The sequence below is a fragment of the Ascaphus truei genome, unplaced genomic scaffold (genome assembly GCF_040206685.1).
Source record: "Ascaphus truei isolate aAscTru1 unplaced genomic scaffold, aAscTru1.hap1 HAP1_SCAFFOLD_1982, whole genome shotgun sequence".
Classification (NCBI taxonomy): Eukaryota; Metazoa; Chordata; class Amphibia; order Anura; family Ascaphidae; genus Ascaphus; species Ascaphus truei.
The window spans coordinates 38120-54952 of record NW_027454889.1 but is presented as its reverse complement, the minus strand read 5'-3'; the positions used below and the strand labels follow the sequence as shown (position 1 = coordinate 54952).

General features: G+C 52.9%; 1 protein-coding gene across 1 annotated transcript; it reads right to left on the bottom strand.

Annotated features, from left to right (window-relative positions):
- Positions 1–1287: 1287 nt before the first annotated feature.
- On the bottom strand, positions 1288–10857 carry LOC142477135 (membrane-spanning 4-domains subfamily A member 4A-like; the record flags this gene model as incomplete). The annotated part of the gene is made up of 3 exons (XM_075582187.1): positions 10644–10857; positions 9519–9653; positions 1288–1410 (listed from the first exon to the last, which is right to left on the bottom strand). Coding segments are annotated over exons 1-3 (339 nt in total), but the record flags the coding sequence as incomplete, so codon positions are not given.
- Positions 10858–16833: the final 5976 nt, after the last annotated feature.

Genomic DNA, 16833 nt, shown 5'->3' with positions numbered 1-16833 from the left:
GAGAAAAGAGAGAGACATGAGGGTGAGAAAAGAGAGACATGAGGGAGGAGACAAGAGAGAGATCTGATGGGTGGAGAGGAGAGAAATAGACATGCTGTGGGGAGAGGATAGAGAGACATTCTGGGTGGAGGGTAGGAGAGAGAGATATGCTTGGTGGGAAGAGGAGAGACAAGGCACTGCGGATTTCTACTTATATAGGTGGGGAAAATATGGAATGAGAAATGGTGTGAGAGAGAAAGACACGAGGGGGGAACACAGAGACATGAGGGGGCAAAGTTGACTATATGTGGTTATGTGGTAACAGTTCTTCACATTTGTCTTGGGCCCCCAACATTCTGTTGGCCGCTCTGTATCCAGGTGTTTCAGGTTGGTCTCTGCTTTGAGAGACTAACTTTAGCATGTAAAGTCCCGGAGCGGTCTCCTTTTATAACTGGGGAAATGGCCATCGTTCATAGATTTTTTGAGGTGACATCCAGGTTAAGCTAGCATTGGCACCCAGCGAGCTAGGAGTACAGCTTTGGCAGCACCCGGCACCCACTGAGCCAAGAGTTCATTCTTGGCAGAGCCCAGCATATTAGGAGTACAGCGTTGGCAGCACCCAAAACCCAGCGAACTAGGAGTCCAGCGTTGGCAAAGCCCGACACCCAGCAAGCTAGGAGTTCAGCGTTGGCAGGGCCCGGAACCCAGTGAGCTAAGAGTCCAGCATTGGCAGTGCCGGTACCCAGCAAACAAGTAGCCCAGCATTGGCAGCGACTAGCACCCAGCGAGCTAGGAGTCCAGCGTTTGCAGCACCAAACGAGTTAGGAATCCAGAGTTGGCAGCATCCAGCAAGCTAGGAGTCCATCGTTGGCAGCACCCGGCACCCAGCGAGCTCGGAGTCCATCGTTGGCAGCACCCGGCACCCAGCGAGCTCGGAGTCCATCGTTGGCAGCACCCGGCGGGGTGGAGCTCGGAGTTCAGTGCATGGCCGTTTTGTGTGGTTATTGCTGCGTTCCTGTGTGTGCTGCTTATCGTTGGCTCCAGAGAAATAAACTAATGTTTATTAACCTGCCTGGAAATTGTGATTCCAAGTTGCCTGGTCAGCCACTTTTGTGACATTGTGGTTTCAGTTATTGCGAATGTGCGCTGATCTCGTGTTTTGTGTTTTTTTGGAAGGAGAGAAATTCCAACATTAACTGGACAAAAGGAGACAGCACACAATACACAGATGACATCATGTGACCCTGTACTCAGGCACTGACATAGGCAGGGGAAACCCTCCTCCCGCAGTGCCCACCTGCCTCTTACCTGGGGACGGGTGACAGATTGGTCAGTCAGGGAGCGGCATCCGAAGATAGAGAGAGAAACGGACACGCAGAACTGCAGGACGGAGGCAATTATCAGGAAGGTGATCGCGGTCACATAGACATTCTGGGAACATAACACAACCACAACGTCACAACTACAGCACAACACAGTATCCATCATTCTGTAACTAAGTGTATTGTGTGTATTCACTTCTAGGGGTTTATACAAATGTATCTGTGTGTAAGCGGACACTGTGTGCGTTAGTATTTATGTGTATCGCTTAGTCCTGTGGTGCACAAACTGTGGGTCATGACCCCTTGGGGGTCGACGTGTATCCCCTCCCTGCTCCGTGTCTCCCCTCCCTGCTCCGTGTCTCTCCTCCCTGCCTCCCCTCCCTGTGATCAGTGTCTCCCCTCCCTGCTCCGTGTCTCCCTCCCTGCTCTGTGTCTCCCCTCGCTGCACCGTGTCTCCCCTCTCTGTTCCATGTCTCCCCTCCCTGCTCCATTTCTCCCCTCCCTGCTCCATTTCTCCCCTCCCTGCTCCATGTCTCACCTCTCTGCTCCATGTTTCCCCTCTCTGCTCCATGTCTCCCCTCCCCGCTCCGTGTCTCCCCTCCCTGCTCCATGTCTCCCCTCTCTGCTCCATGTCTCCCCTCTCTGCTCCATGTCTCCCCTCTCTGCTCCATGTCTCCCCTCCCTGCTCCGTGTCTCCCTAATTGCTCCGTGTCTCCCCTCTCCTGCTCCGTATCTTCCCTCCCTGCTCCATGTCCCCCTAATTGCTCCGTGTCTCCCCTCCCTGCTCCGTGTCTCCCCTCCCTGCTCCGTGTCTCCCCTCCCTGCTCCATGTCTCCCTAATTGCTCCATGTTTCCCCTCCCTGCACCGTGTCTCCCCTCCCTGCACCGTGTCTCTCCCTCCCTTCTTCGTGTCTCCCCTCCCTGCTCTGTGTCTCCCCTCCCTGCTCTGTGTCTCCCTCCCTGCTCCATGTCTCCCCTCCCTGCTCCTTGTCTCCCTCCCTGCTCTATGTCTCCCCTCCCTGCTCCATTTCTCCCCTCCCTGCTCCATGTCTCACCTCTCTGCTCCATGTTTCCCCTCTCTGCTCCATGTCTCCCCTCCCCGCTCCGTGTCTCCCCTCCCTGCTCCGTGTCTCCCCTCTCTGCTCCATGTCTCCCCTCTCTGCTCCATGTCTCCCCTCTCTGCTCCATGTCTCCCCTCCCTGCTCCTTGTCTCCCTAATTGCTCCGTGTCTCCCCTCCCTGCTCCGTATCTCCCCTCCCTGCTCCATGTCCCCCTAATTGCTCCGTGTCTCTCCCTCCCTGCACCGTAACTCCCCTCCCTGCACCGTGTCTCCCCTCCCTGCACCGTGTCTCTCCCTCCCTTCTTCGTGTCTCTCCTCCCTGCTCTGTGTCTCCCCTCCCTGCACTGTGTCTCTCCCTCCCTGCACCGTGTCTCCCCTCCCTGCTCCGTGTCTCCCCTCCCTGCTCCATGTCTCCCTCCCTGCTCCGTGTCTCCCTAATTGCTCCGTGTCTCCCCTCCCTGCTCCGTATCTCCCCTCCCTGCTCCGTGTCTCCCCTCCCTGCTCCATGTCTCCCTCCCTGCTCCATGTCCCCCTAATTGCTCCGTGTCTCCCCTCCCTGCTCCGTGTCTCCCCTCCCTGCTCCGTGTCTCCCCTCCCTGCTCCGTGTCTCCCCTCCATGCTCCGTGTCTCCCCTCCCTGCTCCATGTCTCCCTAATTGCTCCATGTTTCCCCTCCCTGCACCGTGTCTCTGCTCCCTGCACCGTGTCTCTCCCTCCCTTCTTCGTGTCTCCCCTCCCTGCTCTGTGTCTCCCCTCCCTGCTCCATGTCTCCCCTCTCTGCTCCATGTCTCCCCTCTCTGCTCCATGTCTCCCTAATTGCTCCGTGTCTCCCCTCTCTGCTCCGTATCTCCCCTCCCTGCTCCATGTCCCCCTAATTGCTCCGTGTCTCCCCTCCCTGCACCGTAACTCCCCTCCCTGCACCGTGTCTCCCCTCCCTGCCCCGTGTCTCCCCTCCCTGCTCCGTGTCTCCCCTCCCTGCTCCATGTCTCCCCTCCCTGCTCCATGTCTCCCTCCCTGCTCCGTGTCTACCCTCCCTGCTCCGTGTCTCCCCTCCCTGCTCCGTGTCTCCCTCCCTGCTCTGTGTCTCCCCTCGCTGCTCCGTGTCTCCCCTCTCTGTTCCTTTTCTCCCCTCCCTGCTCCATTTCTCCCCTCCCTGCTCCATTTCTCCCCTCCCTGCTCCATGTCTCACCTCTCTGCTCCATGTTTCCCCTCTCTGCTCCATGTCTCCCCTCCCCGCTCCGTGTCTCCCCTCCCTGCTCCGTGTCTCCCCTCTCTGCTCCATGTCTCCCCTCTCTGCTCCATGTCTCCCCTCCCTTCTCCATGTCTCCCCTCCCTGCTCCGTGTCTCCCTAATTGCTCCGTGTCTCCCCTCCCTGCTCCGTATCTTCCCTCCCTGCTCCATGTCCCCTTAATTGCTCTGTGTCTCCCCTCCCTGCTCCGTGTCTCCCCTCCCTGCTCCGTGTCTCCCCTCCCTGCTCCATGTCTCCCTAATTGCTCCATGTTTCCCCTCCCTGCACCGTGTCTCCCCTCCCTGCACCGTGTCTCTCCCTACCTTCTTCGTGTCTCCCCTCCCTGCTCTGTGTCTCCCCTCCCTGCTCCATGTCTCCCCTCCCTGCTCCGTGTCTCCCTCCCTGCTCTATGTCTCCCCTCCCTGCTCCATTTCTCCCCTCCCTGCTCCATGTCTCACCTCTCTGCTCCATGTTTCCCCTCTCTGCTCCATGTCTCCCCTCCCCGCTCCGTGTCTCCCCTCCCTGCTCCGTGTCTCCCCTCTCTGCTCCATGTCTCCCCTCTCTGCTCCATGTCTCCCCTCTCTGCTCCATGTCTCCCCTCCCTGCTCCTTGTCTCCCTAATTGCTCCGATTCTCCCCTCCCTGCTCCGTATCTCCCCTCCCTGCTCCATGTCCCCCTAATTGCTCCGTGTCTCTCCCTCCCTGCACCGTAACTCCCCTCCCTGCACCATGTCTCCCCTCCCTGCACCGTGTCTCTCCCTCCCTTCTTCGTGTCTCTCCTCCCTGCTCTGTGTCTCCCCTCCCTGCACTGTGTCTCTCCCTCCCTGCACCGTGTCTCCCCTCCCTGCTCCATGTCTCCCCTCCCTGCTCCATGTCTCCCTCCCTGCTCCGTGTCTCCCTAATTGCTCCGTGTCTCCCCTCCCTGCTCCGTATCTCCCCTCCCTGCTCCGTGTCTCCCCTCCCTGCTCCGTGTCTCCCCTCCCTGCTCCATGTCTCCCTCCCTGCTCCGTGTCTCCCCTCCCTGCTCCATGTCTCCCTAATTGCTCCATGTTTCCCCTCCCTGCACCGTGTCTCCCCTCCCTGCACCGTGTCTCTCCCTCCCTTCTTCGTGTCTCCCCTCCCTGCTCTGTGTCTCCCCTCCCTGCTCTGTGTCTCCCCTCCCTGCTCCATGTCTCCCCTCCCTGCTCCTTGTCTCCCTCCCTGCTCCATGTCTCCCTCCCTGCTCCGTGTCTCCCTAATTGCTCCGTGTCTCCCCTCCCTGCTCCGTATCTCCCCTCCCTGCTCCATGTCCCCCTAATTGCTCCGTGTCTCCCCTCCCTGCTCCGTGTCTCCCCTCCCTGCTCCGTGTCTCCCCTCCCTGCTCCGTGTCTCCCCTCCATGCTCCGTGTCTCCCCTCCCTGCTCCATGTCTCCCTAATTGCTCCATGTTTCCCCTCCCTGCACCGTGTCTCCGCTCCCTGCACCGTGTCTCTCCCTCCCTTCTTCGTGTCTCCCCTCCCTGCTCTGTGTCTCCCCTCCCTGCTCCATGTCTCCCCTCTCTGCTCCATGTCTCCCCTCTCTGCTCCATGTCTCCCCTCCCTGCTCCTTGTCTCCCTAATTGCTCCGTGTCTCCCCTCTCTGCTCCGTATCTCCCCTCCCTGCTCCATGTCCCAATAATTGCTCCGTGTCTCCCCTCCCTGCACCGTAACTCCCCTCCCTGCACCGTGTCTCCCCTCCCTGCCCCGTGTCTCCCCTCCCTGCTCCGTGTCTCCCCTCCCTGCTCCATGTCTCCCCTCCCTGCTCCATGTCTCCCTCCCTGCTCCGTGTCTACCCTCCCTGCTCCGTGTCTCCCCTCCCTGCTCCGTGTCTCCCTCCCTGCTCTGTGTCTCCCCACGCTGCTCCGTGTCTCCCCTCTCTGTTCCATGTCTCCCCTCCCTGCTCCATTTCTCCCCTCCCTGCTCCATTTCTCCCCTCCCTGCTCCATGTCTCACCTCTCTGCTCCATGTTTCCCCTCTCTGCTCCATGTCTCCCCTCCCCGCTCCGTGTCTCCCCTCCCTGCTCCGTGTCTCCCCTCTCTGCTCCATGTCTCCCCTCTCTGCTCCATGTCTCCCCTCCCTTCTCCATGTCTCCCCTCCCTGCTCCGTGTCTCCCTAATTGCTCCGTGTCTCCCCTCCCTGCTCCGTTTCTTCCCTCCCTGCTCCATGTCCCCCTAATTGCTCCGTGTCTCCCCTCCCTGCTCCGTGTCTCCCCTCCCTGCTCCGTGTCTCCCCTCCCTGCTCCATGTCTCCCTAATTGCTCCATGTTTCCCCTCCCTGCACCGTGTCTCCCCTCCCTGCACCGTGTCTCTCCCTCCCTTCTTCGTGTCTCCCCTCCCTGCTCTGTGTCTCCCCTCCCTGCTCCATGTCTCCCCTCCCTGCTCCATGTCTCCCTCCCTGCTCTATGTCTCCCCTCCCTGCTCCATTTCTCCCCTCCCTGCTCCATGTCTCACCTCTCTGCTCCATGTTTCCCCTCTCTGCTCCATGTCTCCCCTCCCCGCTCCGTGTCTCCCCTCCCTGCTCCGTGTCTCCCCTCTCTGCTCCATGTCTCCCCTCTCTGCTCCATGTCTCCCCTCTCTGCTCCATGTCTCCCCTCCCTGCTCCTTGTCTCCCTAATTGCTCCGTGTCTCCCCTCCCTGCTCCGTATCTCCCCTCCCTGCTCCATGTCCCCCTAATTGCTCCGTGTCTCTCCCTCCCTGCACCGTAACTCCCCTCCCTGCACCATGTCTCCCCTCCCTGCACCGTGTCTCTCCCTCCCTTCTTCGTGTCTCTCCTCCCTGCTCTGTGTCTCCCCTCCCTGCACTGTGTCTCTCCCTCCCTGCACCGTGTCTCCCCTCCCTGCTCCATGTCTCCCCTCCCTGCTCCATGTCTCCCTCCCTGCTCCGTGTCTCCCTAATTGCTCCGTGTCTCCCCTCCCTGCTCCGTATCTCCCCTCCCTGCTCCGTGTCTCCCCTCCCTGCTCCGTGTCTCCCCTCCGTGCTCCGTGTCTCCCCTCCCTGCTCCATGTCTCCATAATTGCTCCATGTTTCCCCTCCCTGCACCGTGTCTCCGCTCCCTGCACCGTGTCTCTCCCTCCCTTCTTCGTGTCTCCCCTCCCTGCTCTGTGTCTCCCCTCCCTGCTCCATGTCTCCCCTCTCTGCTCCATGTCTCCCCTCTCTGCTCCATGTCTCCCCTCCCTGCTCCTTGTCTCCCTAATTGCTCCGTGTCTCCCCTCTCTGCTCCGTATCTCCCCTCCCTGCTCCATGTCCCCCTAATTGCTCCGTGTCTCCCCTCCCTGCACCGTAACTCCCCTCCCTGCACCGTGTCTCCCCTCCCTGCACCGTATCTCTCCCTCCCTTCTTCGTGTCTCCCCTCCCTGCTCTGTGTCTCCCCTCCCTGCACCGTGTCTCTCCCTCCCTGCACCGTGTCTCCCCTCCCTGCTCCGTGTCTCCCCTCCCTGCACCGTGTCTCTCCCTCCCTTCTTCGTGTCTCCCCTCTCTGCTCCGTGTCTCCCCTCCCTGCACCGTGTCTCTCCCTCCCTTCTTCGTGTCTCCCCTCTCTGCTCCGTGTCTCCCCTCCCTGCACCGTGTCTCTCCCTCCCTTCTTCGTGTCTCCCCTCCCTGCTCCATGTCTCCCCTCCCTGCACCGTGTCTCCCCTCCCTGCACCGTGTCTCTCGCTCCCTTCTTCGTGTCTCCCCTCCCTGCTCCGTGTCTCCCCTCCCTGCAGCGTGTCTCTCCCTCCCTTCTTCATGTCTCCCCTCTCTGCTCCGTGTCTCCCCTCCCTGCACCGTGTCTCTCCCTCCCTTCTTCGTGTCTCCCCTCTCTGCTCCGTGTCTCCCCTCCCTGCACCGTGTCTCTCCCTCCCTTCTTCGTGTCTCCCCTCCCTGCTCCATGTCTCCCCTCCCTGCACCGTGTCTCCCCTCCCTGCACCGTGTCTCTCCCTCCCTTCTTCGTGTCTCCCCTCCCTGCTCCGTGTCTCCCCTCCCTGCAGCGTGTCTCTCCCTCCCTTCTTCATGTCTCCCCTCTCTGCTCCGTGTCTCCCATCCCTGCACCGTGCCTCTCCCTCACTGCTCCGTGGCTCACTCAGGCTGTGATTATACCAACAGTGCAGCAGCGCTCTCCTGCGGCTTCATACGTAGCGACGCTGCAGAGCTACATGCGCACACGCACAATGTCCTGGAACAGGATTGTATATTTTCTGTATATTTTTTCTGCCCTCACACTGCCAGCTCTCCCCAGGGAACGTTGCATGTTTTCCGTGTTCCAAGCAGCCAGGGCTCCTGTGTATATTGCAACATAAATGTTACAATATTACTTTTTCCACGTGTCATTAGTCAGTTGCCCTGGCAACCTCCCAATGCTCATAGTTGAGATTAGCTGAGCCCTCTCCCCCTGCCCTTCTCTGTATATTGTTATGCCCCTTGGCTTGTTCCTATCTGGAAAGGAAAGTGTGAGTTATTTTTTCATCAGCAGACACAGTGAGTAGACACCTCTTCCACTGCTCCCCTAGAAAGGGATTCCTTTTTACCTTCCCCTCAGAGAAGCATTTCCCCTGACACCTGTCAATAGGATTCTTCTCCTCACAAGAGACATTTCCTACCACAAACTACATGAAGTGCTTTTATATTTCTGCTAACCCCACACAATAAAGCTAAAGTAGAAGGACTTTGTGTGTTTTAAAAAGGGGACAAGTTAAGCTACATGGATCTCCTCACCCGCCACAAGTGAGCCTGGGTCCAGAACACACAAGAGATTTAGCAAGCGACTGCAGGGGAGACATGCTCAGATTTTTCATTGGTTAGATTTTTGAGGAACATGGTTGGTGCACTGAACTTCACTTTGATTGGTCGGCTGTGTCATGTGACGTGGCTGTTGCTGATTGAAAACAAATTTGCACATCTCCTGAACTGTCTTCTGCTTTGCAGCAGCGAGCGGGGAGACAGGTGAATTTGGTATAAGCAGTTTTCAGGTATCTACAGTATAAGGCTGAGCCCATAGACACTGAAGCCGTGCGAGGCGCGCTGAGGCTGAGGGAAAGCGGTGCTTTCCCTGGCCTTAGAGCGTGCGCCGTCCGTGGGCGTGTCTGCGGGGTGGGCCAGTGACGTCACGGAGCTAGTTCGCCATCATTGGGCGAACCGCTCACGTGCCCGGCCCTGCGCTCCCGTGAGCGCCGAAACGAAAGATTTGGTAAGACACACGCTTCCGCAAGCGTGCGGAAGCGTGCGCGAGCCCCTGCTAAAGCCGCTCTCATTGCGGCTGCAGGGGCTCACTGATAAGCATGCGCGCGCCTCAGCATGGGTCAGCGCCGCTCCCTGCACCATGTCCGAAGCCTAACACTTGTTTTTGCGCTGCAAGGTGTCGCTACGGGAGACACATAGGCGTTTTGGGGTATAATCGCAGCCTAATTGCTCCTTGTCTCCCCTCCCAGCTCCGTGTCTCCACTCCCTGCTCTGTGTCTCCTTCCACGTCTCCCCTCCCTGCTCTGTCTCCCCTCACTGCTCCATGACTCCGTCCGTGTCTCCCCTCCCAGCTCCGTGTCTCCCCTCCCTGCTCTGTGTCACACATTAGATAGGGGGCGTGTCTCACATTAGGGGGCGTGTCGCACATTAGGGGGCATGTCGCCATTTAGGGAGTGTGTCGCAATTTAGAGGGCGTGTCACAATTTAGGGGGCGTGTCGCAATTTAGGGGACGTGTCGCAATTTAGGGGGCGTGACGCAATTTAGGGGGCGTGTCGCAATTTAGGGAGCGTGTCGCAATTTAGGGAGTGTGTCGCAATTTAGGGGGCGTGTTGCAATTTAGGGGGCGTGTCGCAATTTAGGGAGTGTGTCGCAATTTAGGGAGCGTGTCGCAATTTAGGGAGCGTGTCGCAATTTAGGGAGCGTGTCGCAATTTAGGGAGCGTGTCGCAATTTAGGGAGCGTGTTAGATGTGACACTTACCTTTAACATGTAGCACGCATATAAGGAGGAATCGCAGTAATAAAAACTAGAAACTGGAATATCGACGCAGAAGACAATAATCGTAATTACAGATACGACGGAGCTGATAATATTCATGGCCAGGCTTCCTCTAACCTGCACAGAGAGGAGAGAAGCGGGGAAAGATCAGCGGAGAAACGCTCTGCAGGACGTCTAAGGAAGGGGTTGATAGAGCAATGCTCTGCAGGACTATATAGTAGAGGTTAATAGAGCGATGCTCTGCAGGATTATATAGTAGGGGCAAATCGAGTGATGCTCTGCGGGACTATATAGTAGAGGTTAATAGAGCGATGCTCTGCAGGATTATATAGTAGGGGCAAATCGAGTGATGCTCTGCGGGACTATATAGTAGGCCAAACCTTTTCCTTGCTGCATACTCCATAAGGGCATTTTAATATAGTGTCACTGAAACGTCATAGGGGTAGGTTTATTGGCTAATCTGCTTTACATAGTTACATAGCAGTTACAGAACCCCTATTTTCAATGAGTGCAGGTATAATACACCCCAGTGTCAGTCTGCACATCACCCTCTATTGAAGAGCAGGTGAATGTATAAGGCTGTATGGAAAGAAATATGTGTAAGTTTTATTATATTCACACCAAGGAATTTGTTCACCCAGTTTGCCTCTATAGTAAGGTAACTATGAAACTGGCTTTGGGCAGCTTTAAATTGCACTACTCACAAACACATATGCTTTATTTAACCCCTGCAGGGCTTTCTCACATTTTTCACTAGTCCATGGGACAATAATTACATATATTCAGTGTAGGTACCTGCAAAATATGGTTACGCCTTGACGTGGCTTGCAGGCTTATAACGCCTTGGCCAAAGGGTTTAACTAAATAACCCTTATTCATGAGATCACTATTTTATTTTAGCCTAATTGGTAGGAGCGCAGGAATCGTTCTTTTTGTTTTACTATATAGTACGGGTTAATAGTGATGCTCTTCAGAACTATATACTAAGGGTTAATAGAGCGATGCTCTGCGTTAATAGAGCGGTGCTCTCTATGACACACAGAGCCCTGCAGGTTGAAGATTGTAACACAGAACTTTCAGGATCAGAGCTTTGTGCAGAGAACTCACCAGGCAGCGGGACTGGTTATTTTCAGCAGCGACCGACAGCGATCCTGAGATAATGTACTGCAGGGAGAAGAACACACGCATTACATACGTGTTACTCACACACTACACACGTGACATACACACATGCACATTACAAACGCTATACACACATTACAAACGTGTTACTCACACACATTCACAATAAAAATGTGATAGAGTACATGCATGTTGTACACACATTGTACACTCAGAAATTACACACACACACACACACACACACACACACACACACACACACACACACACACACACACACACACACACACACACACACACACACACACACACACACACACACACACACACACACAGACACACACACACACACACACACACACACATATAGTGATGAACGGCTCCCTTTGTGTAGCACTGCCGCTTGCCCTGGCTCTTCGCGACACAGTCTTCTAGGGTTTAATTTATAGAAAAGGAGGACAAACATGTGTATACACACAAGGGGCACTCAGCCCTCAACCTTCAGCGGTTTATTTCTCCATTAGTGACAATAAACATTTCAAACACCGTCACTTTAAGAACCAAAAGAAATCATAAAAATAACACCTACTCCTGTCAGGAGTCTCTCACATGCATATCCCTCTCTGCAATGTTGGCTGGGTAAGCCAGTTACCAACTTTAAATAAACACACAGATATAACATTGAATTCTTAACTGTCAGATGGGGACAGCGTCCCAATAGATCCTCAGGTGCTGCAACACATGAGGGGGCAGTCTACCCCAAACTGGATCCTGGGGAGCAGCGTCCTCCCAGACTCCAGGCTCTAAGAGAGAATGAAGGAGCCAAACTATCTGCAATTTATTCCTGTTCCTCAATTAGGAGAGCAGGTGAGGGAAACCAGACCCATTGTAAAGTCCGGTATGGATTTCCTATCCACCAGACTTAGTGACTATGAATCTGTGGGGTGGATCACTTCCATATTATACCCGCACTTTCTTCTATATATATAAATCTCGTAGCCTCCGGCCGCTACCTTTTATCCTCTGGTCCCTAACAGTATAAGTCCTGCTAGGGACAGGCACTGGAAGAGTTAATTCATCTGTAGGCCTAGTTGCTATTGCAGTAGTGTATCCAAGGGCGGGCCTAGCAACAACCAGAGTTTCAGCCTGGGAGAGTGTACTGGCTGGGTGACATATGCAGATGTGACACCTGTCAGTATCAGACCTGCCCTGTTATGCGGCAGGGTTACAAGCCCAACCCCATGGTATATAGACTGGGACTCTCCTTAAAGTAGGTGTGTCTCTTTCCACCCCCTGTGGAGTGAACAACAGCTACACTGATCCAATAAGGGGATGCAGGAAGAGCATCATACAGCATGGAAGGCCGCAATCCTTACCAATATTTCTGCAGGGAAGCAGAGGAAATAATGGAACTGCTGTTAGATCTGACCAATGCAATAAATACCGTGGAACCATATGCGTGTGAATCACTGTCTGGGGACATAGAAAGGTGTCAGCATGGACCTTCCTACTGCCACAGGATCCTCGCTGACCAGAGGCGCTGCCAATGAATAAGGTACCCTGCAAACCTGTCCTGATCATTGTCGTGGGAGAGGGGGTTTGGCCCGGTATTAAAGGGGTTACACCCCATTTGGCCACCCCCTGCCCTCACCTGTGAGGCGAGGGGTTAACTGGGCTGAGGTCCAGTACTGTGTTTATGCCCCTGCTTCAGCACCAAATGTGTATCCCCCTGTGAATATGTATTTTCCCCATTCCAGTGTCTGCACCAACACTTACACTGGGATCCAGGCGGGAGGGAAAGGGTTAATGTTAGTTTAGTGATTATAGCCCTTTGTTCCTTTTTTCCCGCCTTTGCAGGCTCCATTTTGCAGTCTCTCCATAGGTCGCCATTGCAGCTCCATGTAATCCTATGGGGATTCCGGCGATTTGGGCCTGATATCATAGAAGACCTGCAGGTGGCGCCCGAGAGGAGGAGCGGCGGTTCCCTATTGAAAGTCAATGGAGCCATACATTTCAATGGGGATTCCTCGACTCAGACCTCCAGGAACGGGTTGGCAGCCATCCAAACCGCAGACCGCAAAAGCGGAAACGTTATCTTGAAAAGTGCTTTGATCAATCCCCAGTCAAGTTCAGGTACAATTGGCGTGGGAAACTTAGGTTCTAGGGCATCCCGGAATAAAATTCTTTTTGGCCCTAGATCCTAGGAACCCCCTCACTCGACCCCAACCGGATCCGACAATCAATGACCCCGGTAAAGGGTCGCGCTCGCTACGAGGGTCGCACCATTGACTCTAATGGCAGAGGTAACAGCCGCGAGTATAAACGGCTAAGTCAGAATGAGCAGAAACCTTGAACCCATAACTCTGGTTCTGTTCAACCTAGAGGGCTGAGATTTGGTCACCATGTAGTCATAGTTCCGGCATGACTGCATGACAAATACCGACCATCTCAGAGCAAAAGAACGGAGTCAGGTTAATGGTTAAGTTTGGGTTTCTGCCATTGACTTGCATGGCAGAAAAAAGCCTCTTTTGTAAATGTACTTTTAAAACTGTGTTTGTGTAACTCCGGTCCGGTGGGTCGCAGCGAGCTGAAACTTGGCCACCATGGAAAGTCCCCTCCGCCATGAGGGTCTGGCAAGTTTCAACCCGCTCGGCCCAGCCGAACGGATTATTTTAATATGTTTAGATATTAAGAAATGTACTGTATTTTGGGTCTGGTATAAAAGCCCGCGAAAGATACTGGCTCTGCTAAATGTTAATGCTCAAGGGGGCGGCCACTTGTCTACAACAGACCCCCTGATCAAAGGCTTCACCACTCTGATTGTGTACACTAGGGCGGAGAAACGCAGAGCTTGAGTGGTCTGGAAGTGTTGTAATTCATACTTACAGACAAAGGATTTCCTGACCAGATACATGTCTGGTAGACTGTAAGGCGCCTTTCCTTTAGTGTGGGGCTAGTGAAATGAGACCCCAGGTGGAAAATGTGCGCATGTGCCAACTAGCTGGGGGCATGGTCCAACAATGCTTCCAACGTTTGCTGGCACAGAGGGATTGGGTGCAGGTAATTGTTAAACAACAACCGCTGGCACCCAATGCTAAGGTATAGGGCTGGAATCCCATATAAACCAGTGTAAGCCCTTTACCCAGTGTCTTCGTTATTACATCTACTTGATTCCTGATGACTGAATGAATTGCCAATCATCTACCTGATTGCTTCATTACCCAACCCTAAGTAAGTGTTATATTCTTGTATGTTATTTGTATAATCCTGTGTGCTCACCTTCAAGGAATAAACTATATTTATTATATCTAAGTCATGTTCAATTCAACCCAGAGATTTTGTGTATATTATATCCCGTCACAAGTTACCGTGACAATCATCACTCCACCATCGCAGAGCACTCAGCCCTCCTGTTACCTCACAGGTATGCACAGCATTGCATGAAAGACACTAGTAACAGCCAAATCTCACAGAGGGTGGGAGGTAAAGGTGCACACACACACGCACACGCACACACACACACACACACGTTATGGAGGGTAAAAAAAAAGGTGTTACATATATATATGTAACACATCCACACCGGGGGAAGGAACAGCACAGATAACATTCCAAGCGACATTGTTTTTAAGTATACCTTTTGCTTCATTCATTGTAACATCGCCGGAAGAAGAGATCAGTGTATCTCGAAAGCTCGCACAAATAAAAGCATTTCGTTAGCCACAGAACGGTATCATCTATTTATTTTTTGATTATTGAAGCTCGTCTAAAACGGTACTGATACCTCTACATGTATATATATATATATATATATATATATATATATATATAATCAAAAAATAAATAGATGATACCGTTCTGTGGCTAACGAAATGCTTTTATTTGTGCGAGCTTTCGAGATACACTGATCTCTTCTTTCGGCGATGTTACAATGAATGAAGAAAGCAAAAGGTATAATTATAAACAGTGTCTCTTGGAATGTTATCTGTGCTGGTCCTTCCCCCGGTGTGGATGTGTTTTAAACGCCTGTCACGGGAGACGCGCTTAATAACACATTTACATTTCGTGGGTCCTGATTGAGCAGAACAGGTTGAGCAAAATAAACTGAGATTTATTCCCTTGATAGGCAAACACACGACAACTGCAGAATAAACTTAAGTAATGAAGACTACCCCATCGAGGGAATTGTAAGGGTGCAACTGGAAATACTCCAACTGAACACCGGCAAGAGACACCCCATATATATATTGTGACATAGTCCAAAGATGTTAGGCAGCTTTCTGCCCCATTTTAGGTCAGAAAGTGCAGGAATAGTTAAAAATGATCCGTTCCACATCTTCCCATTAACTCAGGCAGCTGGATGGAAAATCCAGACCACAGATTACAATGGCTCTAGTTCTCCCTCACCTGCTCTTCTAATCACATGCACAGGTACTTAGAGCAGAGAGGTTTTGCATTTCACTCTCTCTCCTTAGAGCCTGGAGGCTGGGGGTATCGCTGCTCCCCTGTTTCCAGTTTCGGGGTTGACGGCCCCTCCAAGTATCACAGTCCCAGAGGATTTGCCGGACACCTGGGTCCGAGTACCCACCACAAAACAGATAAGCCAAACAAAGATGTATTACTGTTTGTAATGGACTATGCTGTATCTAGTGACCCTAATTGAGAGGGCATTGTTTTAAACTGGGGGAACCAGGTTAGTTGGCCCAGCAGCAGTTAGAGGCTGATTCTATGTGTAGTTAGATCCCTGAAAGGGATAGGATTTTGTTTATATCATTTGGTTTCTTTTTACTTGAAATAACAATGTGGGAAATACTGTAACACTGAAATGTGTGAACTGCTGAATGAAAGTATCTGAGTACCTCTAACCTTCACATGTTAAAGCTGCAGTACATTACTTGGATGAAAATAAAGCAGGCAGAAGCCTGAGTTAAGCAGCTTAATACTTTGCATGATCCTGTTTTTGTATTAAATAACCCTAGAAGACTGTGTCGGGAAGAACCCAGACAGGCGTCGGCACTACAAAAGAGGGGCGTTTGTCACATATGGTGGAGAATGCGGGTCGACACTAAAAAGTCTGTGGGTTTGCAAATAAATGCGGGGCTTTAAAATGGCCGCCCAGCTGAACTAAAGTACAGATGCTATGAGTGAAGTCTGTTCCACTGTGTATATCAGTTGTGCTTCTAGCATACACAGAGAATGTGCGAGGTAGGATGCAATAGCACCCTGAACCCAAACAGAAAACCAAAATGTTTTGCTGAAGAAAAAAAATTTTTTTTGCATCTAGCAAGTGCTGTTTGTAAAGCTAATGCCTTTTGCTGAAGTGAGTGAATTTGCAGCTAGCAAGTGCTGTATGTAAGTTGCTGAAGTGAGTGAAATTGCAGCTAGCAATTGTCCCTACCGGGTTTCTAAAATGGCCGACTTGAAATGTTTGTTTTGTAATGTACATAATCATGAAAAACAGTGTCCCTTCAGGCCATATGACGATGATGATGATGATGATGATGATGACGATTCGTGTGTGGCCCCTGGAGGAGAGCCATACCTACGGGTGAATTTGGTGTGCTGGACCTGTCGTGAAGTGGGTCACATGGAAGATGTGTGCCCCAAAATTTTCAAAGACAAACAGCTGCAAAAGCAAGCAATGCCCTGTGAGTGCAAGCAAGATGTGGAAGCTGATACCAGTGAGTGTGTGTGCCCAGTACCACTGATATCTCTGGAGCTAATAAAGCAAAGAGAAAGAAGAAGAAAAAGAAAACTGTTCCTCAAGTTACAGGGGAAGTGACCGAGCCACTTGAACCTGCGCTGTCAGGACATGCGTCAGAAAGGCGCCGAGATGTGCTGCAGACCGGAGGGACCGGCAGAATTGTCACGGGAACAGTGGCAAAGGAAAAGGAGGAGCAGAGGGAAGCTGAATCCTTGAACCAGGATAAAGAGGCTTTGGTTTCTGCACTCCAAGCTGCCCGCCAAGATTATGAAGTCCTGTGGCAGGATTTGGGGAAGGAGCGACAATGTTATAAGAAGGTGCAAGAAGCGAACGCAGAGTTACAGAGGTGTATACTCCCAGCTTTACAAGAGCACGAGGCTTTGAAGAAAACAGAGTCTCTCTTACGGAGTGAGCTGGAAGAGGTGACGACTAGTCTGGAAAAGGCCAACACCGTAATTACTATCCTAAAAC